A 24,688-nucleotide genomic window follows, 5' to 3' on the forward strand; every position below is an offset into this window, starting at 1 on the left:
TATGGCTGACTTGACCCAAGTCTCCTGCTCGGCGACTGAGGCCTCCCGGGAAGTGGTGTCCGCCTTGAAGGGGTCTTCCCTCTGGAAGGGCCTGCTCCTCGTCTCCACATACTTCATGCTCTCACAAGCTTCCTAGGGGTGCCTCGTCTGACTCTTCCAATGAGTCTTCAGATAGACGTGAGCGTTCCCCTCGTGGGTCCCGCCCCCCCCTGTCATCTGGACACAAACATAGCTCCTCCAGAGGACGTTCTCGGAGTCGCCGCTCTGCCACGCCAGATCCGGGTGCTCGGTCAGGGTCGCCCCCCCTCCAGGACTGCCTCTACTCATTCTCATTCCCCTTGTGAACTGGTGGACGAGGCTTCCGAGCCGGCACCTGACTCAGAGGACCGCCCGGACTCAGTTGCAACGGGGAAATCTTTGGTGACAGCCCTAAGACACCTTTCACTTAGAGGACCCAGGATCTTGGGATTTCAATCCAGGAGTGTCCTTTCATCGTGCTAAACCAGCACCTCAAAAGTTCAGCTCTCACGCTGACTTTGATGACATTCTGGAAACCGCATGGAAACATCCAGACAAGAGGTTCCCAGGAATCAAGACAATTCAAGAACGTTATCCATTTGACAAGGTCTTTGTCACTAAGGTGGATCCACCAATTTCCCGGATCTCTAAGGCGACTACACTGCCTCTGGCAGATGCCGCTGCCTTCAAGGATCCCACGGACAAGAAGGTAGAATCCTTAGCGAAGTTTGCCACTGAAGCAGCTGGCTCTTCTCTTCTTCCCATCTTTGCCTCGACATGGGTGTCCAAGGGCCTGTCGGAGTGATGCCAAAAGCTCCATCAGGATATCTTAGCGGGATCCCCCCCGGAGGATCTATCTGCTCTGGCTCTCCACTGCTCTAAAGCTGGGGATTTTCTGTGCGCAGTTCCATGCAGTCAGCCCGTTGTTCTGCCTTTGCTGTGGGTCACCTAGCGGCTCTCCGCCGCTCTATGTGGCTTAAAGCTTGGAATGCGGATGTCTCTTCCAAAAGGTCTCTCACTGAGCTTCCCTTTACGGGTGGCCGTCTTTTTGGCAAACGCCTTGATGAGATTATCTCCGAGGCAACGGGAGGTAAGAGTTCCTTGTTACCTCAAAATAAGACTTGCCCTACTTCCCAAAGGAGGTCCTTCTCCTTTCGGTCCTTTCGGACCTCTGGCTCCAACAAAGGGTCCGGGCAGACGCCCTCGCGGGACGAGAAGGCTCCCTTGTTCCGGAAGTCTCGCCCGTCTTGGAAGTCGGACTGCAACCGGTCCGGCCATTTTGCGCCAAAATCAGGCAACCGCAAGCCCACTTCTGCATGAAGTGAGGCCCCCACCCACGGTTTCTTCTCTCACATTCAAGACTTTTGGGTCAGGGACGTGGTGTCCAACGGTTACCGGATCGAATTTGCATCCCTTCCGAGGTATCGCTTTTTTCGCTTTCATCGGTGGACATAAAGGATACCTACCTCCATGTGCCAATATTTCTGGCCCATCATCGGTACCTCCGCTTTGCGGTCCCGGAGGGGCAATTTCAATTTTTAGCCCTCCCCTTCGGTCTAGCCACGGATCCTCGGGTCTTTACAAAGGTTCTTGCGCCGGTGATGGGCCTGTTACGGTCGAGGGGAATCTCGGTGATACCCTATCTGGACGACCTTCTCATCAAGGCTCCAACCAGAGCCCAGACTCTGGAGAATCTGGACGTCACTCTCCGCATCTGACTCGTTTCGGGTGGATGGTCAACCAGGACAAGTCAGTCCTCCGTCCTACCCAGTCTCTAACCTTCCTGGGACTTCACTTCGACACAGCCTCAGCCCGAATTCGTCTTCCGCTGGACAAACGTCTGGCGCTGCGGTTGGGGGTCCGCTCCCTTCGGACCCAGGTATCAGTCTCCATCCGCACTTGTATGGAAGTCATGGGTCGGATGGTGGCAACTATGGAGGCCGTACCCTTTGCCCAGTTTCATTACCGCCCCCTTTAACTGGCGAATCTTTCCCGATGGAACAGGTCTCCTCTGTCCCTCGATCGTCAGATTGTTCTCCCTCGCAGGGTCCATCAGTCTCTGCTCTGGTGGCTCTGCTCCCCCCTTCTTCTCCTAGGGCGGTCGTTTCTTCCCCTTCACTGGTAGGTTGTTACAACGGATGCCAGCCTGTTGGGCTGGGGCGGCGTGTTCAGGGATTGGACAGTTCAGGGACTCTGGTCTCCCCAGGAGACCCTTCTTCCGATAAACATATTGGAAGTATGGGTGATTCTTCTTTGTCTTCTTCATTGGGAGTCCCATCTTCAGTCCCGTCCTGTCCGCGTTCAGTCGGACAATGCCACGGCCGTGGCGTACATAAATCGTCAGGGCGGCACTCACAGCTCGGCAGCCATGGCCGAGGTGACCAAGATTCTCTCCTGGGCGGAGAGCAAGGTTCCGGCCATTTCGGCGATTCACATCCCGGGGTGCTCAACTGGGAAGCGGACTTCCTCAGTCGGTCCTCACCCGACCCCGGCGAGTGGTCTCTTCGCGTCCCGGCACAATCGGAAGATCCTTCCGTTTGTGTCCAAGTCCCGGGACCCTCAGGCTCTGGCCGTGGACGCCCTAGTGATTCCTTGGGCGGGGTTTGCCCTACCCTATCTGTTCCCTCCTCTTCCGCTCCTTCCCAGGGTGCTGAGGAAGCTCAAGGCAGAGGACATTCCCGCCATTCTGGTAGCTCCAGATTGGCCCCGAAGGTCCTGGTACGCCAACTTAGTCAGCTGGACGACACTCCACTGCGTCTTCAGCTCCGTCCGGACCTGCTCTCTCAGGGTCCTCTTTGCCACCCCAATTTACAGTCGCTGCATTTGACGGCGTGGCGGTTGAGACCGCGGTTTTGAGGGTACGCGGGTTCTCTTCCCAAGTCATTCGCACCATGCTCAAGGCTCGTAAGCCCTCCTCCGCAAGGATTTACCACCGTACTTGGTGGTCTTATTTTCGTTGGTATGAAGCACAGGACTTCTCCTCGGTGACCTTCTCTGTTCCCCGTCTTCTCTCCTTTTTGCAGTCGGGGTTGGAACTGGGGTTGTCTCTCAGTTCCATTAAGGGTCAGGTTTCGGCCCTTACTGTTCTTTTCCAGCGGCCCCTGGCTTCTAATCCTCATGTACGGACCTTCCTGCAAGGAGTGGCGCATGCTGTTCCTCCTTATCGGTCACCCTCTCCTCCTTGGGACTTGAATTTGGTTCTGAGTGCCCTCCAGGGTGCACCCTTTGAGCCCCTTAGAGAGGTGTCTCTCCGCCTCCTTTCTTGGAAAGTGGCGTTTCTTGTGGCTATCACCTCCATCCGGAGGGTGTCTGAATTGGCAGCCCTTTCCTTCCGTTCTCCGTTTCTGGTGATCCACCAGGACAAGGTTGTTTTCTGGCCAGACCCTTCCTTTTTACCTAAGGTTGTCTCGGCCTTTCATCTCAATGAGGATATTGTCCTCCCGTCATTTTGCCCGGCCCCTTCTCATCCTAAGGAGCGCTTACTGCACAAGCTGGACGTGGTTCGGGCTGTTCGGTTTTATCTCTCCATCACTTGTGATTCCTTTTTCGTCCTTACGGAAGGTCGTCGCAAGGGACTACCTGCTTCCAAGGCCACCATTTCTAGGTGGATTCAGTCTGCCATTTTGGAAGCCTATTACTGTAAGGGGAAGATTCTTCCTTTCAGGGTTGTGGCTCATTCCACACGATCTGTTGGGGCATCCTGGGCTCTCCAGAATAGAGCCTCGGCCTCGCAGATTTGCAAGGCGGCTACCTGGTTGTCTTTGCACACTTTCTCGAGGTTTTACCAGGTTCATACTTTCGCATCGGCTGATGCTAACCTGGGGCGTAAAGTGTTGCAGGCGGCAGTGGATCGGCCGTCTGCCTGATTACTTATCTGCCCACCCAAGGGATGGCTTTGGTACGTCCCACTGTCTGTGTCCCCCAATGGAGCCGATAGAGAAAAGGAGATTTAACACTTACCGTAAAATCTCCTTCTTGAAGGATCCATTGGGGGACACAGCTCCCGCCCTTTTTGGGTTTTTCCTTGGTTCTCTGTCTGAGGGTGTGTTCAGTTATGTTTTTTCTTCTGGTTCTCGGACAGTTTGGGGTTTTTCCTTGACCTATTGGTCTCCTCTTATTGCTCTGGAACTTAAACTGACTAGCTCAGAACCTGAAGACGGGTGTATCCTGCTGGGAGGAGCTGACTTTTTTTATCACCATAGTGTCACACCTCCTAGAGACAGCAAGATACACCCACTGTCTGTGTCCCCCAATGGATCATTCGAGAAAGAGATTTTACGGTAAGTGTTAAAAAATCTCCTTTTCTACACCAGCACAGACAGGGGTTCTTTACTGTGAGACTATTGAACTCTCTGCCAGAGGAGGTGGTCATGGGGAACTCTGTAAAAGAATCCAAAAGGGGTCTGGATGCATTTTTAGAGAGTAATAACATCGCTGGTTATGTATACTAGATTTATAGGGACAGAATGTTGATCCAGGGATTTATTCTGACTGCCATATTGGAGTCGGGAAGGAATTTTTACCTCTAGTATGAGGTTTTTTTTTTGCCTTCCCCTGGATCAACTCAGTAGGGACTCATTAAGGATATAGGTGGAACTTGATGGACTCTGGTCTTTTTTCAACCTTATGAACTATGTTACTATGCTACTAACTCTGTGACTGCCATCACTCAAAGCCTTGGTGCAGATCTTTCACTAAACTGTGATTAATGTGATCATAGTAGATTTCAAACAGTGATGTATCAATAGTTGAATGAGTTGACAGAAAGGGGATGGGGTTATTGCAGAGTTTCTCCATTTTGGGAACTGCAGTACCTTTAGGGTATGTACACACTGAGAAATGTAGAAGTAATTTGCTTGTACACTTTGGAAACTCGCTCTGTGAACTCCACCATTGGTATGAATGGGTCTTCCGTGGAATCCTTCACACTGTGAAATCTCAGCGGCGGAATTCCGCAAGCACTGCATTGCCGTCAATGGTGACGGCGCAGGGCTGTGCGGTCCTACAGCAGAAGGATTTTGGCGGTAGCCACCAGATGGAGTTTTCAACTCAAATTACTTAATGTGAACATACCCATAGTCACCTTTAGCTTTTCAGCATCAGGGTCCTGGATTGACATCATACCAAGGACAACATCTGCAAGGTGTTTGTATGTTTTTCCTATGTTTGCTCCTCAGAATCTAGCTAAAGCACCCAGTTTGTGATCATATGCTAAAACAATAAAAACTCAGTGAACTTTGTGAAGGGGGGACTTATCGATCTGTTTCTAGTTGTAGAAACCTGTAGGCCTTGATCTAGAAGCCTTCAGTGTACCACACAGCACGGAGCCGGCCTCCAGCTGAAAGCCAATGAATGAGTGTTTTGATGTGTGACACGCAGACTTTTGGGAAGACCACTAAGAGTTTGATCCTGCACTAATGTCAGAGACTTTGCTACACAAACATGAGGTAAACCACTAAATCTCATAGAAAAACCACTTTTTAGAAGGACTTGGCACCCCTCCACACTGTGAGAAGAGAGAGAAAGAAAGAAAGGAAAGGGAGCTCCTGCCTCAGCCCCAATAATATTTGGAATTTGTTCATATTTGCAACTGTTGCCAGCATGCTGTCAGCTCTCTATCAATGTATACCACCTCCTATCCTGTACATAGAGAATGCAAGCTGTATATACATGAGCAATTCTCCCAAAGCTACAGGACCAAAACTTTAGGCCTGAATTATTTGGATAATAGTGGTCTCCAACCTCTGCAGCTGTTGCAAAACTGCAACTCCATGCATGTGGTTAAATTTCTGTATAGATGTTTCCCATCTATCCATCTATACATAGAGGGGGCATATGTAATTGCGCACACCTATAGGACTTCAGCATCCAGATTCAGGAGACAAATTTTGGGATTGAATTATTTGGTTATTAGTGGTTTCCAACTTGTGGCTTTTGCAGATGATGCAAATCTACAACTTCCAGCATGCTTTTACTTTCTCCATGGATGTTTCCACCTACTCTAAGCATGAGGAATCCAGAGTCAGAAACCTCCTGTAATGAATAGAGGAGGGGGAGCAAAGACCCTTTTGCATCCTCCAGTGGAGAGCGTGGTTGTCTGGGATGTAGGGCTGACAGGTAACTGGGACTGTGGAATGCCAGGACTGATACTCCCCACAGCTCTGTCCTGGAAGCCTCACTAACATCTGGCCTCCAATCACATCCCTTATAAGGGCAGTGACAGCTTTATGATGTGGAATCAATCAGAGGACAGTGCTCATTGTCACAGTGACACATGGAGCCATCAGCTGGTAAAACCTCACCACACGCTGGGCCTTTCACTTCTGGGTGGGACTGACATTCTGTCAAGGAGCTTTATGTTCTTGAGGAATAAATCCCTAGACTCTACAAGATTTCAGACATTATACTTGTAGCGCTCACCTTGAAGGATTTTGTATGTGGCTGAGGACCACTGCGCCCATAACATACATACAGTAAGAGAGATAAATGGGCGGTCCTGTAATAGGAATAGTGTCTCTCTCAACCCATCCCCCCCCCCTTCCTCCACTAGAGCTATAGCCAAGTCAACAAAAAAGGAAAGTTTTATGGTCACTATTACAGAGCAGAGAAGGTGATAGGTAAAAGTGGTCCCTAATCTCTCTAAGTTTGCTGGTCAATTGTGTAGTTGGGCTTTATCTTACTATTTAGGGTTTGCAAAATATATATATTTTTTTCTATCGGGTCTAGACAATCCTCTGCAAATTAACATCAGCAGCACAGATCTCTGTGTGACATGAAAGAATACTCCAGTACAGTAAAACTCAAAAGGATAGGGAATTATTTTTAGACCGTGGGGTGTCCAACAGCTGGGACCCCCGCGATGTCCTGCACAGCACCCCTGCAGTCCCCAGCAAGGGTGGGTGTCGACCCCCGCATGATGTCCCTCCATGTATCTCAATGGGAGATCCGTTGATATCTGAACGCTGTATCTCTGGCTCTCCTATAGACATACATGGAAGGGGCGTTTCGGCCCCCGATAAGTGCGGCTGTCAACATGCTCCCTTCCTTAGGGACTGCTGGGTGCTGTGCAGGAAATCAGTCCAGAGATACATAAATGTATCAGTCCAGTGTATTTAGCTGAGGATTGTCTACACTGGATACAATAACAAACACTCAGCTATTAATGTGTCCCTGTCATTTATAAAACATTTGACACGTCACAGAGATGTTAAAGGTTTTACCTGGTAGGTGTCTCAGTTTGGCTGCAGGTCAGAGATCGCTGCAAGCTGGGGAGTGAAGTGTGCTACTACATGCTTCAACACTAAAACCCCAACGAATCAAAACCTTTGACATGTCAAAAGTCCTTTTTAAATGACAGGGACACTTTAAAAGAATTAGGTGGTGATTGTTTTTCTGCCTCTGAATGTAAAGAACTGTTGCCATTCACTCTCCTTAAACTGATGAGGGAATGAAATACAAAGCCTATTCAAAAGTGGAGGTAAAATGTATCAATCTCTAGTGCAGTCTGTTTAGTGAGAGAATTTTTTGAGAAAAGATACAACTGTAACAAAAACTCAGCTAGAAAAAGTATTAGGGCATGACTGGTTTTCAGCCTCTGGATGTAAACAAGTATGTTGTCTTTTTTGCCAGCAAGCAGAAATTCTAAAACATGATGAATTATTGTAAAACAAATACAGTGGGGCAAAAAACTATTTAGTCAGCCACCAATTGTGCAAGTTCTCCCACTTAAAAAGATTAGAGAGGCCTGTATTTTTCATCATAGGTATACCTCAACTATGAGAGACATAATGAGGAAAAAAATCCATAAAATCACATTGTCTTATTTTTAAAGAATGTATTTGCAAATTATGGTGGAAAATACTTTGTTCTATCCCCTTTGTTGGCAATGACAGAGATCAAAGGTTTTCTGTAAGTCTTCACAAGGTTTTCACACACTGTTGCTGGTATTTTGGCCCATTCCTCCATGCAGATCTCCTCTAGAGCAGTGATGTTTTGGTCTGTCGTTGGGCAACACAGATTTTCAACTCCCTCCAAAGGTTTTCAATGGGGTTGAGAACTGGAGGCCACTCCAGGACCTTGAAATGCTTCTTACAAAGCCACCCCTTCATTGCTGGGGTGGTGTGTTAAGGATCATTGTCATGCTGAAAGACCCAGCCACATTTCATCTTCAATGCCCTTGCTGCTGAAAGGAGGTTTTCACTCAAAATCTCACGATACATGGCCCCATTCATTCTTTCCTTTACATGGATCAGTCTTCCTGTTCCCCTAGCAGAAAAAAAGCCCCAAAGAGTGATGTTTCCACACCCATGCTTCACAGTAGGTATGGTGTCCTTTGGATGCAACTCAGCATTCTTTCTCCTCCAAACATGACAAGTTGAGTTTTTACCAAAAAGTTCTATTTTGGTTTTATCTGACCATATGACATTTTCCTAATCCTCTTCTGGATCATCCAAATGCTCTCTAACAAACTTCAGACAGGCCCGGACATGTACTGGCATAAGCAGGGGGACACGTCTGTCACTGCATGATTTGAGTTCCTGGCGGCATAAAGTGTTACTGATGGTAGCCTTTGTTACTTTGGTCTCAGCCCTCTGCAGGTCATTCACTAGATCTTGCGTGGAGCCCCAGATCGAGGGAGATTATCAGTGGTCTTGTATGTCTTCCATTTCTAATAATTGCTCTAACATTTGATTTCTTCACACCAAGCTGCTTGCCTATTGCAGATTCAGTCTTCCCAGCCTGGTGCAGGTCTACAATTTTGTTTCTGGTGTCCTTCGACAGCTCTTTAGTCTTTGCCGTAGTGGAGTTTGGAGTGTGACTCTTTGAGGTTGTGGACAGGTGTCTTATACTGATAACAAGTTAAAATAGGTGCCATTAATACAGGTAACGAGTGGAGGACAGAGAAGACTCTTAAAGAAGAAGTTACAGGTCTGTGAGAGCCATAAATCTTGCTTGTTTGTAGGTGACCAAATCCTTATTTTTCACCATAATTTGCAAATAATTTTTTTTTAAATCAGACAGTGATTTTATGGATTTTTTTTTCTCATTCTGTCTCTCATGGTTGAGGTATACCTATGACTAAATTTACAGGCCTCTCTCATCTTTTTAAGTGGGAGAACTTGCACAATTGGTGTCTGACTAAATACTTTTTTACCCACTAGATATTTAAAAGTTGCAGAATTCTCAGATACTAGGGTCTGCGACCAAAACATTTAAACCTTATCCACAGAAAAGGGGATAGGCATATGATAGAAGGGGGTCTGACCTTTAGGCAGCCCTCCTCCCATGAACCGAAATACAGGGGTCATGTCATGAGACTCTGGTCAGAATGGAGATGAGTCACATGTTCACAATCCAGCTGCATTCACTGTCCGCACAGGTTAACCTCGTCCCTGTTCCTTATGGGTTGAGTCAAAATACACTGGGTGCCTTCTCCTCATACATGCCAAGTTCTAATGGTTGCATGTTGGCAGCAGTTCTTTCTTGTGTACATCCTAGCACACTGCAGTGGATAGAACTGGATGTATGATGGGGGTAAAGATGAGGACTGTGCAACCACACCGCTAATAATAGGAATTTATTTTGCATCTACATATTCTTTAGCTGTTTACATTTCACGTTCATAATACCCGATCTAAGGTGCACTGGAGACTTTTTACTCCTCCCCATCACCCGACTTGCAGGGTTCAGAGAATTTCTTAAAATTGTTGACAATACAAGTCTCTCCCCGCAACATGCCAAACTCTTGGGAAAGCAGGAAGTGGGGTTTGGCACAAGTTGCCGGCTGCCTTGTACAGGTTAATCTGATTTGAGGGGAAAACTAATTGCCTTGGACTGGGCCTCTGAAGACATATTTGACATATTTCTCGGGTAGCTTTTTTAGTTCTTTTGTTTCTCCTTGCCTTTTGTCTGCCACCTCTTCCAAAGTAGGATACATATTTACAAAAAAACTTGGGGGAGAGGTAGCAAGGAAGAAGGGAGGTCGGCACCCAAATCATTCCTATTGAAGATGCCAGGACTTAAATCCGGAAAATATCGACTACTTGACTTCTAAGTGTCTCCGGAAATGCTTTTGCAGAGAGATTGGTGCTTTAAGCTATGGTCTCTGGTTTGTTAACCCTTAGATTACCAAAGGGAGTCACACATCAATCTACAACAGTGAAGAGTGAGTGAGATTGTCAGAAATGTGCCCCACAAGTTATCATTGTTTTGGGACAATTCATATCAACACTTAAACAAACTGTAGCAAAAACATAGAGGCCAGGCGAGAACTGCTGAAAAACTGTCTTTGACAGATCCATTATCATCTCCTATGAACAAGCCCTTAAAAAATAAACAATATCATTGTTGCATATAAATTGTAACTTTTATTATAATGCTTTTAAAATATTTAATAAAAACTATACCTAAAATAAATAGCCCTCCAATTAGAAAGAAATAAAAAATAAACACACACAAAGGTTACACAGAACTAAAATTGGTAACAGAAACATTGGGGGACATTTACTAATCTAGTCTATTCTGGGTATGCTTATAGACCAGCGTATGTGGTAGTCTCCTGTCTATTGTGCTCCTAATTTATCAAAGGTCTCACAGCCCTTGATAAATTCTGTGCTCAGACTTCAGGGTCTACAGCTTAAACTGCATTTAGACCTGCTCCAACATGGTCTGACATTTCAGTGTATTTTGGGCAGATGCGACTTGTCGCACAAAAGTCGCACTTGATAAATTCAGCACCAATGCATTTTCCAATGCATTTCCGTATAAAATAGACTTGCATGCATCATGTTCTAAAAATCCTAGCAGAAAAGTCGCACATATTTAGACTGCGACTTTCTGTGCGACAAATTTAGACAGGAAAAACCAGTCTAAATCCTTTGATAAATATCCCCCATTGACTTTTGTGACCAAGACACCCATAGGGATATTTGGTAAGTAGAATCTGTAACAAATACACCCAGTATGGCCACAAATAAGATCAACAAAATTCAATACCAACAAGGGTCACAATGTGTTTCTCCCGGATTGAGTCGGGATCACCAGGGGACAAAACTGGAGTCATAATGTAAAAACTCAGGATAATTACACTACAGGATCACTTATTAATTATGGCTATGGGGAAGTATGGTGCACAGGTTAGGTGGAATTGAAGAATAAGCCGGATATATGACCTTCTGCACGTGTAAGGGCCAATACGAGAAAAGTGGATTTTCTAAAGTGTTCACGTCTCACTAGCGATGCACAACTACAACTCTTATCGTGCCATGACAGCCTTCAGATGTCTGAGTATGATAGGTGTTGTAGTTTTGCAACAAATGGAGAGCCACAGGTTCAGGACCATTGTTGTCTAGTACTGATGTGGCCAATGGCATGCCGCCTTCTATGCACAACATAACATTACAACTACATCGTCTTCTGTTCAGATTTAGCTTCCTGGCAAATGACAAAGAGAACAAACGGTGCACCACATTACTAACAATACTACATAACCAGGTGCTTCCCCACCCACAGGCAGCAAGAGACCTGGAATCACTAAAACAACACAAAAAGTGAGAAAGTCTGTAATGGAATCTGTCATTTCTCCATAGGGTCTATGGTAGGAGTCCTGAAAGAAATGTTTTAAGTTCTTTTCATATGTTAAACAGACATTACATGCACATATGTGCACAAATCTCGAGGAAACAAAAGTCACTGTATGACCCCTGCAAATTATAGGTAATGCTCCCCTCCTCCGCCAGATTGCACAAGGGTTAAAGGGGTTATCCAGGAAAAAACTGGAGGCACGCTGGTTGGGAAAACACTGCCACACGCAGACAAAACCACGTCTGCATGTAGTGGGCAAGCCCTTAAAAGGGGTTATCCAGGGAAAAACTTTTTTTTTTATAAATCAACTTGCTCCAGAAAGTTAAACAGATTTGTAAATTACTTCTATTAAAAAATCTTAATCCTTTCAGTACTTATGAGCTTCTGAAGTTAAGGTTGTTATTTTCTGTCTAAGTGCTCTCTGATGACACGTGTCTCGGGAACCGCCCAGTTTAGAAGCAAATCCCCGTAGCAAACCTCTTCTAAACTGGGCGGTTCCCGAGACACGTGTCATCAGAGAGCACTTAGACAGAAAAGAACAACCTTAACTTCAGAAGCTCATAAGTACTGAAAGGATTAAGATTTTTTAATAGAAGTAATTTACAAATCTACAATACAATGAAAGAGAGTAGTGTGCACTCACCGCGGGTAAACAGCTGCAGGCCCGAGGTCCAGGATCACCGCGGCATGGACGGAGACGGTAAGGGGGGCTCAGAGGCTACGCCGGCTGTTTCGGACGTAGGAACGTCCTTCTTCCGGCCTACGTCCGAAACAGCCAGCGTAGCCTCTGAGCGCCCCTTACCGTCTCCATCCATGCCGCGGTGATCCCGGACCTCGGGCCTGCAGCTGTTTACCCGCAGTGAGTGCACGCTACTCTCTTTCATTGTATTGTTTGATACTTTATCTAGTGTGTGAACCCTGCTGCGTTGTTATTTATCGGGTCCGGAGGCTGCCTGTGTATACTAGTGGTATCGTATATCTGCATGCTTAAGCTGCACGGTGTGCTCTCTCCCTCTTTAGTGGCTTAAAGGTAATTTACAAATCTGTTTAACTTTCTGGAGCCAGTTGATATATATATAAAAAAAAGTTTTTTCCTGGATAACCCCTTTAAGTGGAAAAGATGAAGATCATGACTACATCCTGTCTAGAGCAGGAAAGGTTTGAGATTGAGATTTACTGCTCTTCTAGACAGTAGTTCCTGACACGGACCGAGGAGGTTGGAAAGAGCACCACAGACTACATGGACATGCAACAGTTGATAAGTACTGGGAAGCTTGAGATTTTAGTAATTTGATGATAAGTGACTTGCAAATCTGTTTAGCTTTTTGCACCAGTTGTATTGAAAACTTAGTTTTTTTCCTCAGGAGTACCCCTTTAACTCCTAAAGGATACAACCCATTTTGGCCTTAGGGATGCAGCCAATTTTAATTTTTGCGTCTTTCGTTCTTGCCATTTAAGAGCCATGACTCTAATTTTTCTATCCACAGACTCATATGAGGGTTGTTTTTTGCACAACCAATTGTACTTTGTAATAAGACCTTTCATTTTACCATATAATGTAAGGCACAACCCAAAAAAATATTATTTGTGGTGGGAAATTAGAAAGAAAACCACAATTTTGCAAATTTTGGGGGGTTTCCTTTTTACGGTAAAAGTGACATGTTCTCTTTATTCTGTGGGGCAATACAATTAAAACGACATCCATGATTACATGCTTTTGTATTATTGTACTGCTTTTAATAAAAAGTGTAACTTTTTTAAACAAGATAAGTATGTTTAAAATTTCCCTATTCTGACCCCTATAAATCTTTCTGCATATGGGGCTGTATGAGGGCACATTTTTGCACTGTGATCTGTAGTTTTTATCAGTACCACTTTTGTGTATGTGACTTTTTGATCACTTTTTATTCCATGTTTTTCTGTGATGTGAGCATAAATCAGCAATTTGGACTTCAAGGATCATTAATTTTATATTTTATTAGTTCGGCATTTCCGCACACTGCAATGATATATGTTTATTTATTACATTAATTTTATTTGTTACATGGGGAATTTTTTAAATGGGGGAGGGGCTTTTTCACTTTCTATTGCTTTTTTTTTTTGCTTTCCCCACAGGGGACTATTAATAGAAATCTATGAATTGCTATTACGGTTATGTATTGCGCTATGTATTGGCATAGAACTGATCATTGATATCTGGTATCCACTTGTACAGCCTATAGATCATGGCATCTAAAGGGTTAATGGCAGACATCAGCATGATTAGCGGTGGGTCCCGGGTTGATGATAACTTCTGCGCTCGCTTCACAGATCTTACAAGCCGCAGGAAATACGTCCTGGTGCGCTAAGTACCAGGCAGCTATCTGAAGATAAAATAAAGGAAATCATATAAGTGCCGACTAGGTGGCCTTTCTCTGCTGATAATATTCCATGTTTCTCTGTTCAGTATCATCCACACTGAATTTAAAAAAAATTCTGCTTGCAGAAGTCCCATTGTTTTCAATGGGATTTTGCTGCACTATTCATGCTGAGAAATTTCCGCTGCCAAAAGAATGAACATTTTCATTGTTTTACCAGAATTCTGCCTGGACTGCATTGCTGAAAACAGAGCATATTTGTGCAGTCCTAGCACAGAATGCGCCCACTGCCAATAGACTCTCCACTAGGAACATCTCTGACCGAAATTCAGCAGTGTGGATAGACCTTCTGTAGCTATCTCTAATAGGAGAGCAATATCTATATCACCTCCTACAGAGACATAGGCAAAAAAACGATTTGTATTCAATTTTTTGCTGCAGGTGGACTGGAGCAAATTCTGTGTAATAAAGCGAGATCAAATGCAGAACATGCTTTGCTTCTTCTTTAGATATCATCTGGACAATATTTAACGCTAGAGAAAAGTGTTCATTTTGCAAGAGAGATGAAGAGATTATAGATTATTACTGTATTATAATATCATCAAATGAACATCTGGGCTGTGTCAACAGAGAGAACTCAACATAAAAGATTTTCCCGGAGCGCCTGTGTTATACACTGACATGCGGTTACATAAAGGCCCTTTGTGATTCAGTGAGGTCCCTGCTCAGGTGTGCACCCTGCTGCCCCTTACAAAACTTCACCACTGTTAACTCCTGGGACTGTAGAAAACACCATTTCATTGTCTGGCGGGACAATTTGTAAAGAAACTTTCAATTCTGTATTAGATTTTCCATGTAGACAACTGGATGCTTGTGAGCATGAATCGGAGTGCAGTAAAATATGAGAACACCCTTCTCCCCCCCCCCCCCCCAATAATCCACCCAACCAAAGAAGTGACAGCCTCCCAGTGCCTCATGTGGTCCAGTGGCTCTATCTGGAACCATAAGAAGGGAAGTTTTCTTTCTATAAAAGTACCCACAGTTCTATATTAATACATATGCTCTCCATCTCCCCCAGAATCTGGATTGCAATATCTCTGTAAAGTCACAATGAGCATCAGCGTTGCCTGTGCCATGACCCATAGAAAACATTTATCTTCAAAAAGGGCAGATGGATGACTAAGCTGTACAGTGTGTAAGTGAATCTATGCAGTAACGGGTCAGTGTACCTCTGGTGTGTGTGGGCGAGAGGTGATAAATGTCCCCAGGGTCTATTTGTAAAATGTCATCTTAACACTGAAGAAGGAAAAGAAAACCTTTCCCTGACATTACCTCAGATCACCTGCCCAACTCTGCCGAATGCCCTAGGTTACAAAGTTGCAGCCCGAATCAACTAACTTGAACATGAAAGATATCTCATTGACCTAAACATCACGCTCAATGGGAGATCACAGTCAGCCTATACAGCGGTCCCTAAAGTTGCAATATTAATTGGTTCCAGGAAGACCATTGAATGTTGAGACCATAACTCTATGGAAACCTGGTAATTGGTTCTGAAGGCAACTATATATAATATAGATAAAGCAAGTCCTTACATATAAAAGTTAGAAAGAGCTGCTGAGAGCTGTAAATCACTGTCTGTGTAGAGGCAGGAGCTTCTTCAGGGTCCTGTACAGTATACACAGTGTCCTTAAAAAGTAAAATGGAGCCACCCTTACTTGGTGTCCAAAAGAGCAGCTAACCCTGGCATAGGTAAAGAGTACAGAACATGTAATACTTCCCTGTACTGTAGGGGCACTATCAGACAGCCAGTCAGTGCACACTCTTCAGTAATATAGGTGTTTTACCTATTCTAATTGGTAATTTCTTCCAGCCATTGACATGTTTCGCATATCTGGACTGTCCGTAACATTGTATGTTGAGTCTGGTTTCACGTTACATTGGTCCAGAAAAGACCACTGTATGTTGAAACTATTTTATGTTGAGACCATTGTAAGTTGAGAGATCACTTATATCCTAGCTGCACCAGCAATCTGCTGTTCTCTTCAACTGCCTGTATTGACCAAGTGATTGACCAGGCCTGTACAGACATAAGGGCATGTGTGTACCATAGAGGTTCACATGGATTGGTAGCTTCAATTGTCTTCCCCTTGGCTTCTAGGATACTCTCTCCACTGGGCAGATTATAAAAGTTTAGCTAAGACTTTGAAAAACAAAAATATGCAAGACTTGTGCCACTGGTTATAACTGGTGGATATGGGGAAAGGTAAGTACCTGGACTGTATATGCCAGGATGTGGAGTTTGGTATGAGCCATTGTTGAGAAGATCACATGAGCTTTCAAAATTATAGCACACATATAGACTTTTAAGGTACAAAACAGTAGATAATCCAGACTCTCAGTTCCTGCCACACTCTGCTCCTACTCCAAGTAGCAGATCATACAAAAGTGCACTACTGAGCAGGGGGTGACAATAAGTACTTAAACTCATCTAGGGCACCAACCCCAGATGAAAACGAAGCCCCTGCACCCCAATATTATGCCACTGAATTTATTACAGATACAGTGGTTTCAGTGCTTTCTATTGTTATATGCGAACAGACTGTCAACAGATATGGACCCCCTAAATGACAAGACCTTTAGAACTTGTCTAGCGAGTGCGTATTTTATGAATATACAGATTAGCTGAACTCAGTACTGTATATGATATATTGTGGAGAGGAACCCACCCAACATTAATATAGTCATGGATACTAGGTAATAGGCTGGTATTTGACGTACTTCGCACCAAACATGGTTCTAGACCTCATTTTTGCAGAGTCATGTTTGGCTTATCCAGTTTGGTGGCTCGCTGCCAGAGAATATCTTGATGTTTAGAACTGTTCAGCTGCTTTGCTACCTCCAATGATTTCAGCTGAATTAACCACTTTGTGTACAATCCAGAGCAAAACTACTGATAATGCGTGAAAGTTGTTGGCACAAAATGCTCAACTAATTATACTTTTTTTCCATGTTTTATTGGCTGTAATTAAAGCTACATTTATTTTAACTTTTTTTGAAAATGGTCAACAGAAAGGAATTGTACAATCTCCATTAAAGTGATAAACACAACATAAGTCCACCACTCTTGTCCCCCATACAGTGTAGGGGTAGCTCTGACACTGAGGTCTGAACATGAGCTTGTCCACTTCGGGACAAAACCCCTTTTGTGTAGCTTTGTCCTTATGTTTTGGGTCATTGACTAGCTGGATTGGTTCCTTAGGTGCATTTCTCTTGCAGACTGCAGCTTGTTTTCCTTCAGGATTTTTATTTATTCTATTGCATTCAGTCCACCCCCTACTTTACCAATAAGAAGTGGTTTCCTTTTTCCTGTAATCCTATTACCTGGGCATTGGTTGTATGTCAAACTATTGGGACAATTAAAATCTGTATCTCCTTCAAAGTTTTCACAGGCCTCACAGAGGTCAGTTTTCCTTGCATTGCCAGTGTTTTTTGAGCACATCCTGTTTGAAGTAGGGTTACATCTGGTCATAGTTGTTTTTCATTACTGATTATTATACTGATAGTTCTTTACTGATTTTGTATCCATACCCTGATCTCTACTTTTCACAGGCGTTGTCCTAGAGATGTTTGGAGAACTTTGTTTGTTCTCCTGATTTTTGCTAGGGTGCCAATTTATTCAATTGGGCCTTCCAGGAATGGTTTATTTATACTACAATACCCTGCAATGTGTGACCTCTAGGTACGCATTTGCATCACTTCTGGCTGTATTCGCACTTTACAGAAGATGCGTTAAACCAAAGTTTTCAATACACCTATTGGTTACACAATTTTTACAAATGAAACTTACATTTCACTTGTATAACTGTATGGCCAACAACTTCATTGTGAAACTGTGACAATTCACAATAAATCATACTTCACTGTCTTACGGTATTCAATGCAACACATGTGAAAACAGTTTAAGATTGTTCCAGTGACCTGCACCATTCAAATTGGAGGCAATTTTACAAGGAATGTGCTGTCAAAATAAAGCATCAAAAATCAAAGTCCCAAGAACTTTGCTTGCAAATTCTGTTGAAAGAATGAACATTTTTATTCTAGTAGGCAAACTTAGATCTGCAGCAAAAATTCTGCCATGTAAACTGAGCAGTAGCCTCCAATTGAAAGCAATGGGAGGATGGTGCATGCTGAAAATGCACATAATTTTTGTAGTGTGGAGGAGTCCTTAGGTGTATCATAGTATGGCTAGATTAACACCATGTTCAGAATAAGTGCTGGGAAACAAATGTATAGGTTATAATAGGCAAGATGGAAGTAGAGTCTCCCCTTACGTTTAGCTAGTATGTGTTGACATTACGTTGGGTTTTTCATAAACATGGCCAACTTCACTTTTTTAACCAAAGACATCTCACAAAAAACATATACTGTGTGGAATAGGTCTTGTATTAATGGGGATCAATGGGTGATATATGCAACTGTATATAAAAGAGCAGGGCAGTACTATCAGCGCACACATTAGGGGATTAACTCTCTGAAAGAAGAGTCAATTTGTGAGGGTAAACACATGAAGTATTAAAACTTGGGAGCACATCTGCACCATGAATACACCCAAAAGTTCAGTTCAGAGGGTCAGTATGTTTATGACTGCAAAAGTAGCGCCCCCCCATGGTCCTGCCAGGCATAAGGGCAAAGGTGAAATCCTTTTAATGTGAAAGGGAGATGGGAATGAGTGTGAACATTATACAGAATGAAAATTGATGTATAATGCGCCATTATACTACATCAAAAAGCCTCAATATTTAAACCAAGTTTAAATACCTTTTTCCAATGGATCAATGCATGGTCTATGAAAGTCTCTATATGCCAGTTTGGTGGTCTCTTCAAGGAGACACCCCACCCTTTTCAGTCCCTTTGAAAAGTTTCAATGTTTCTGTTCCCAGCAACCCTGAAACCCTGGGTCCCTGTTTTTACATGGATGCCAACTAGTTGGCACCTTGGTTGATACTTAAATTGGTGTTCAGGTGGATCCTTAAAGGTGTATTTTGGCCTGAAAGGGAAGGTTTGTGTTAGCTTTAATCTTTGTGCACTTTTTTTGCACTTAAGTTACAGAGCACTGACTCGGCTATTAAAAAAAAAAATAGCCGAGTCAGGATGCAGTGCTGGCACGTGATGGTGTGGCTTACATAGCTGCAGCCTTGGATTTATTCAGAGTTGATGATAATAAGTCTTCCATATGGGGCTTTTTAGTAATAACATGGGGCAGGGTAGTCTGGAAGGACATATATACTTGCTGATCTGCAGTACAGCGCCTGGTCATTGACCATCTACTCAACTATAATAGAAAATACAAATATCACTCTATGCAGATGTAAAATGTTTTATAGTCCACTGTAAAAGTTGGGGTGACAAAGTCGTAAACGTGAGCAACTTTTCCACGCATCTTTAAAATAACCGTTCGCTATAAATATTTTATGGAGGCTGTTAGATCTAATGGCCTGTGGGACAGCAACGAAAGACGTTCATAAACTTTTATGTACTGTACATGTCTTTTCCTCTCTCCTGTATGAGCAAGAGGAGAAGTGAACACAGCCAAAAATTGATTCTTGGTTTCTTTTTCTTTCTTTTTTTTTGAGTGACTTGTTGATAGGAAAAAATTTAAACATTGAATTGAATCATGGAAAAAGCATCATATTCTGTGCATTTGTGCCAACTATATTTGTGCAATTTCTAACCTCAAATCTAACATGTAATATTTTTAGCGACATATATATATTTTTATGTAAAAGAAATGGTGCTCATAATACAAATACAAGACCTACTTGACCTACCCCCACATGAACTACCCCAAAATCATAACACACAAACCAACAACCAGATCCTTGACCTACAATATGCACGTATTACATAGGACAGTCAGGTTTTGGTGTCTTTCTTAGTCCTGTTACTATCTGCTTGCTCTACTCTAAGCAGAGATGTGTTAGTAATTATTAGATTTTTTCCATCAATACTACAAATCATGGAGCAGATTTACAGAACAATTAGGTCATTAGTGATAGCGATGCTTTAATGGTTTGCAGGTGGATGTTACAAGACACAATTTGCTAAAGTATAATAAGTGACATGTGAAATGTGACTGTAGAAATATACAGATTACACTGGTATCAGATTGGCTATTATACAATAAAAAAAAAATAAAAAAAATAAGAATAATTATAATTTGTATATATCCTTAAAGATATATATGTACAAATATATATATATATATATATATATATATATATTTATACTTATTAATTTTAAAGAAAAGAGAACAAGTCGACACTCTCTGAAAAAAAAAAAACATGTAGGTGTGAATGTAATATTAAAAGTATGGAAAGCATTATGCCTGCTAATATCCCAAATACTGAATGCCATGCACACTTCAAGGGGTCTGCTCTTGACTTTTTGGGCATCAGATCAAACAAACATTTTTAATAAATACAATAAAGCATAAGATCTATGTGGCTTATCAACTGAATATTCTGCAGCAATTTGGTCTTGCATTTAGCCATTATCCTTTATAATACAAATCCAGGTACCGTAATATAAGAAAAGCAATACTAATATTTCATCAAGAATTCTGATAGATTTGAGGGCGAACATATAAAAAGTTGATGGTTTACACTAATAAAGAAGAATAGACTTATTAGAGCTGCTTCCTTTCCGTTCTTGTACCTTCAGTCCACAGCTTAGGGAATTTCATATTTAAGGCTGCTGTCACTGCAGTTTTTGATGCTGTTTTTAAAGCCAAGGCGTTTCTCCGGAAAAAAAACTGTGTGAAACCCATTAAGGGTCTATGTATACGTACATTATGCTATGCATATTTGATGCTGCAGGTTTGAAGCATTTTATGCTGTGCTCAGTCAATTAGTTTACATTAAAATCTGCAGCATCTAATATGTGTAGCATACAGTACATGTGAATAGAGACATTGCAAGGCCTGGCTCATTCTGCCATCTAGTAAATTCTTCTGGTATGTTATTTACATGAAAATTGTTGTAAATTAAAAAAGAAAATGCAAAAAATACAATTAAAATTCAGAAAGTTTGTCATGCCGTTTGTTTTCATGAAAATAACATAATTTGGGAAACGCAGGTTGGCAACTTATTATACAACATGCCAGGAGAAAAAATTACATTTGAACATATTCTATTTAAATAAAAAATAAAAAAATAAACCTTCTCTGTTTGCAATGTGCTATCACAGTGGATAGTTAAGGAAACTATAAGGCTGGGTTAACACACAGTATTTTTAGTCAGTATTTTAGCCAAAAACAAAAATGCAACAGAGAAAAAAAAAACATTAGTGGAAATATTTTTTTTGGCTAAAATAACTGCATGTGGACCCAATTTAAGGGGTGTTCTACGTATGATTGACAAATCCCCTTTATAAGCTTAGATACATATAGGGAGAGATATGGGGGAATCTTATGTTTGAGTATCGTCTTTCTCTCAATCTAATCTCTACCTATGACTTATCAATGTAATTTAAGTTTACCATTTTGGACCAGAAATTCACAAAAAATGTAATCTATTTGTCTGAAATCACATTGCTGACTCTAAAATAATATTACATCATAGCAGAGTATATTTGGTGTATTTTTCATCTTGCACAGACTTTAGGAATGGACAATATACCTTTCTCCACTGGTGTCTGCCTTTTACTAGTCTTCGCTGCAATATAACCCAAGTCGCTCAGGCAATAAAAGGTATCGCTTGCACGGCAATTTTCTCCATGGGCTCATTAACTAATTAACTAACCATGGAGCGATTCCAGGAGAAATTTTAGCCATCCAGGCAGCATTTTAAGAGCGAGTTTGGGCCAAATTCGGAATCAGTTGCGTGTTGACGGGGATAAGGATTCACTATGACATCATAGGGAAATTCATTGGAAGACATTCAATGAAACTTAATTAATCCTGAGCTGAAAATGCTACATAAGAAGTAAGAAGAATATCACAATAACAAAATAAGAGTCTACGGTTTAACTGTAAAGTCTGTGGCTTTTGCTTTCAACTTTTTTTTTTCCAGCTTTTGCCTTCAGGTTAGGCAGATATAAGAGCAAATATAAATTTTTTATCAAATGTCTAAATCACTTATGGCTATTTAATGTATGCAGAAATGTACAGGCAATAACCGATAATACACACATTGTTCAAGTCACAAAAGCATGGTCAGCTGCAAAGGCCAACAATTAAAATAAAAAAAAAGACACAAAAAGGTCAACCCAGAGTGTCACATCCCTTTCTGTATCCAAGCCTATGGAATTCCATGACATAAAGAAGGAAAAGAGACAGGCTACAGTTGTGAACGTGTAAATAACACAAGAACTAACCAAATTCTGGCTTGTTCCTTGGCTTTTACCACTTTTAGTTCACTCGCTGTTCCTAAAAGTCCACTGAATGAACTGAAAGTTGAGTCTACTCACCCACACACTCGTTGGCCTCTCTCGCTGTTGCTCGCTGCCAAGGTCTGTCGTAGTGGAAAGGTTTGCAGCGGTCACACTCAGGTCCAGCAGTGTTGTGCTTGCAGTCGCACACCAGGTTATCATCTCTATCTTTAACGCATCTCGAGGCATGTCCGTTGCACTTACACCGACCTCCAACTTGAAGGTCAGAAACAGCATAAAAGTAAGAGTCTCTGGCCAATTCTGAGTCGTCTTCATTTTCATCTCCAAAAGTGTGAAGACGACTAAACACCACCTTGATGTCCGTGGCTGTCACCCAGTCTTGAAGGACTGGGGAGTTGTCAAAGTCATGTGCAGAGGGTCTACCATCCAAGGTGCTGAAGGCTATCAAACCTCCAGAGAGAGGGTGCATATCTGTATGAGAGTCTGTGCAGATAGCCTCTTGCTCATTCTGCTTAGTAATGACTGCTTTATTGGGTTTATTGTACATTTTTCGACATTGGGTTGAGTAGAACTGAAATGGTACCCACGATTTCCCATAGTCCATAGATTTGAAAATAGCCATGGATTCCGGTCTTGGAGAACAGAATTGGAGGCTCACGTAAGTCACCTCAAACTTCTTCCCTAGGGACAAGGTTAGGGTGACGTTCTGAGGATACTGTATATAGTTCTCTGATTGCCAGCAGGTGAGGTTGTGGGGGTTGTTGAGATCAGTTAGAAAAGAGGGCGGATGGGCTTTTTTAGGGTCCGAGGCATTGCAAAAATGACAGTTCCTGAATCTATCCTCCCCTTTTTCCGTCACCACACAATACCTTGATGGGTTCTTCCCACAGGTGCTTGACACTTTGACTTCCTTCCCAAAAGCTGAGTTTACAAAGTCCGGAATACATCTCCTAGGGTTCCCATTCTCATCGTAGCATGGATCAGGCTGTGACGTCTGGATGGAAAACATATTCATCCCATATCCTCCTCTACTTTCTTGAGCGGTACAAGACAAAGAAACTAGCACGAACAGCAAAAACTGCCCTCTCAGCATCATCTTCAAGTCAGCTTAACCCTGCCTTGACCACAGATCCTTCCACTGGCCTGTACTCCTAGCAAAAACGAAGGCAAACACAGAAAGAATAAAAAAGAAAAATAATAATATAAAATATTTTAGTCACCTAGGAGTTACTAAAAACAGATGGTTAAAATAGCTGAAATACACTAGCAACCAAAATCAAACAGAGATGACATCATATAGCAGAAAGGATCCAAAAGAAAAAAAAGTTACCATTTCAAAGACATGCAAAAGTTTTTATCTGCAAAAGTGAGTATGATATAAAACAAGACTAAATGACAACATAAAAGTCCTGTCCAATAAAATATAATAATAATATATATATATATATATATAATATATATATGTTTAAAAACACAAGCTGGAGCTAGATGGTTTTAGAATAAGTTGCAAGTTTTACACCTTATTTTGCTAACGTAAAGGTTCTTACCTAACATTCTGCAAATAAACAATAAGTATAGAAAAAAATGCACTACCTTAGAATTAAATTAAGAGACGGTTCAAATAGGGGGGGGGGGGGAGGTCAAAAAGTCACTATGGAAAAAAAAAAGGGTTGAGAAAGTTTGGTGGCTGCTCAGGGCAGGCTGTGCAGCATGTGGTGGCTGAGCTTTGAAGACTGGTGAGGATGGTGAGAAGAGTCAGCCAATCTGCAGAGTGAATCCTCACATCCTTCTGCACAGATGAGAAGTTTTTGGTGACTGTCTTTCCCTGTCTTGCTATAGAAAGTGAATGACGCTCTCAGACTGTTTGGCTTGAGGTCATCTCAAGGAATGACATTGCATTAGGGGGAATTACAACGACACCCACTGGTAAAAGAACATTGGGCAGGGGAGGCTGTAAGCAATTGATTCACATGCAGAAGAAGAGGAGGGGAGAGGAGGTGAAAAAAAGAAGGGGGGGGGGAGGCTGGAGGATAGAGACAGGGAGTGGAGTAAAGAGAGGCTTGCCTTAGCCAAGGGAAAGTGTGAGACAGAAGGGGACAGGGAGAGCCTGCAGATAAGGTGAGCACCAAAAATAAGAGGTCAATTGCATTTTGCAAAAAAAAAAAAAACTGAGAAGAAAGATGAGGCAAGAGAGTGATAGGACAGGCAAACAAACAAGGACTGAAAAAGTCTCAGAGGTAAGAAGTTCTAGCAAGGGCTTAGAAGACAGACAAATGTAACTTAGGGAATGAGAATATGACAACAGGTTCTAGGAAACAGTTAACTGGTTAAGTGTACAG

The 24,688-nt window shown here is 42.6% G+C and overlaps 1 protein-coding gene across 8 annotated transcripts in view; it reads right to left on the minus strand.

Moving 5' to 3' along the window:
• NTN1 (netrin 1) overlaps nucleotides 1–24,688 on the minus strand; it is a 362,388-nt gene that overhangs the window by 94,941 nt on the left and 242,759 nt on the right. For 6 of the 8 annotated variants that reach the window (XM_056549688.1, XM_056549680.1, XM_056549683.1 and 3 more), the window contains one exon: nucleotides 22,428–23,500. In XM_056549688.1, the coding sequence (XP_056405663.1) occupies nucleotides 22,428–23,445 (1,018 nt within the window). In that variant the 5' untranslated portion in view covers nucleotides 23,446–23,500. Of the gene's footprint in view, nucleotides 1–22,427; nucleotides 23,501–23,896; nucleotides 24,338–24,688 lie in introns of those variants that run through there. The other 2 variants (XM_056549685.1, XM_056549686.1) reach the window with 2 other exon arrangements.

Source organism: Hyla sarda, chromosome 13 (assembly GCF_029499605.1).
Source record: "Hyla sarda isolate aHylSar1 chromosome 13, aHylSar1.hap1, whole genome shotgun sequence".
NCBI lineage: Eukaryota > Metazoa > Chordata > Amphibia > Anura > Hylidae > Hyla > Hyla sarda.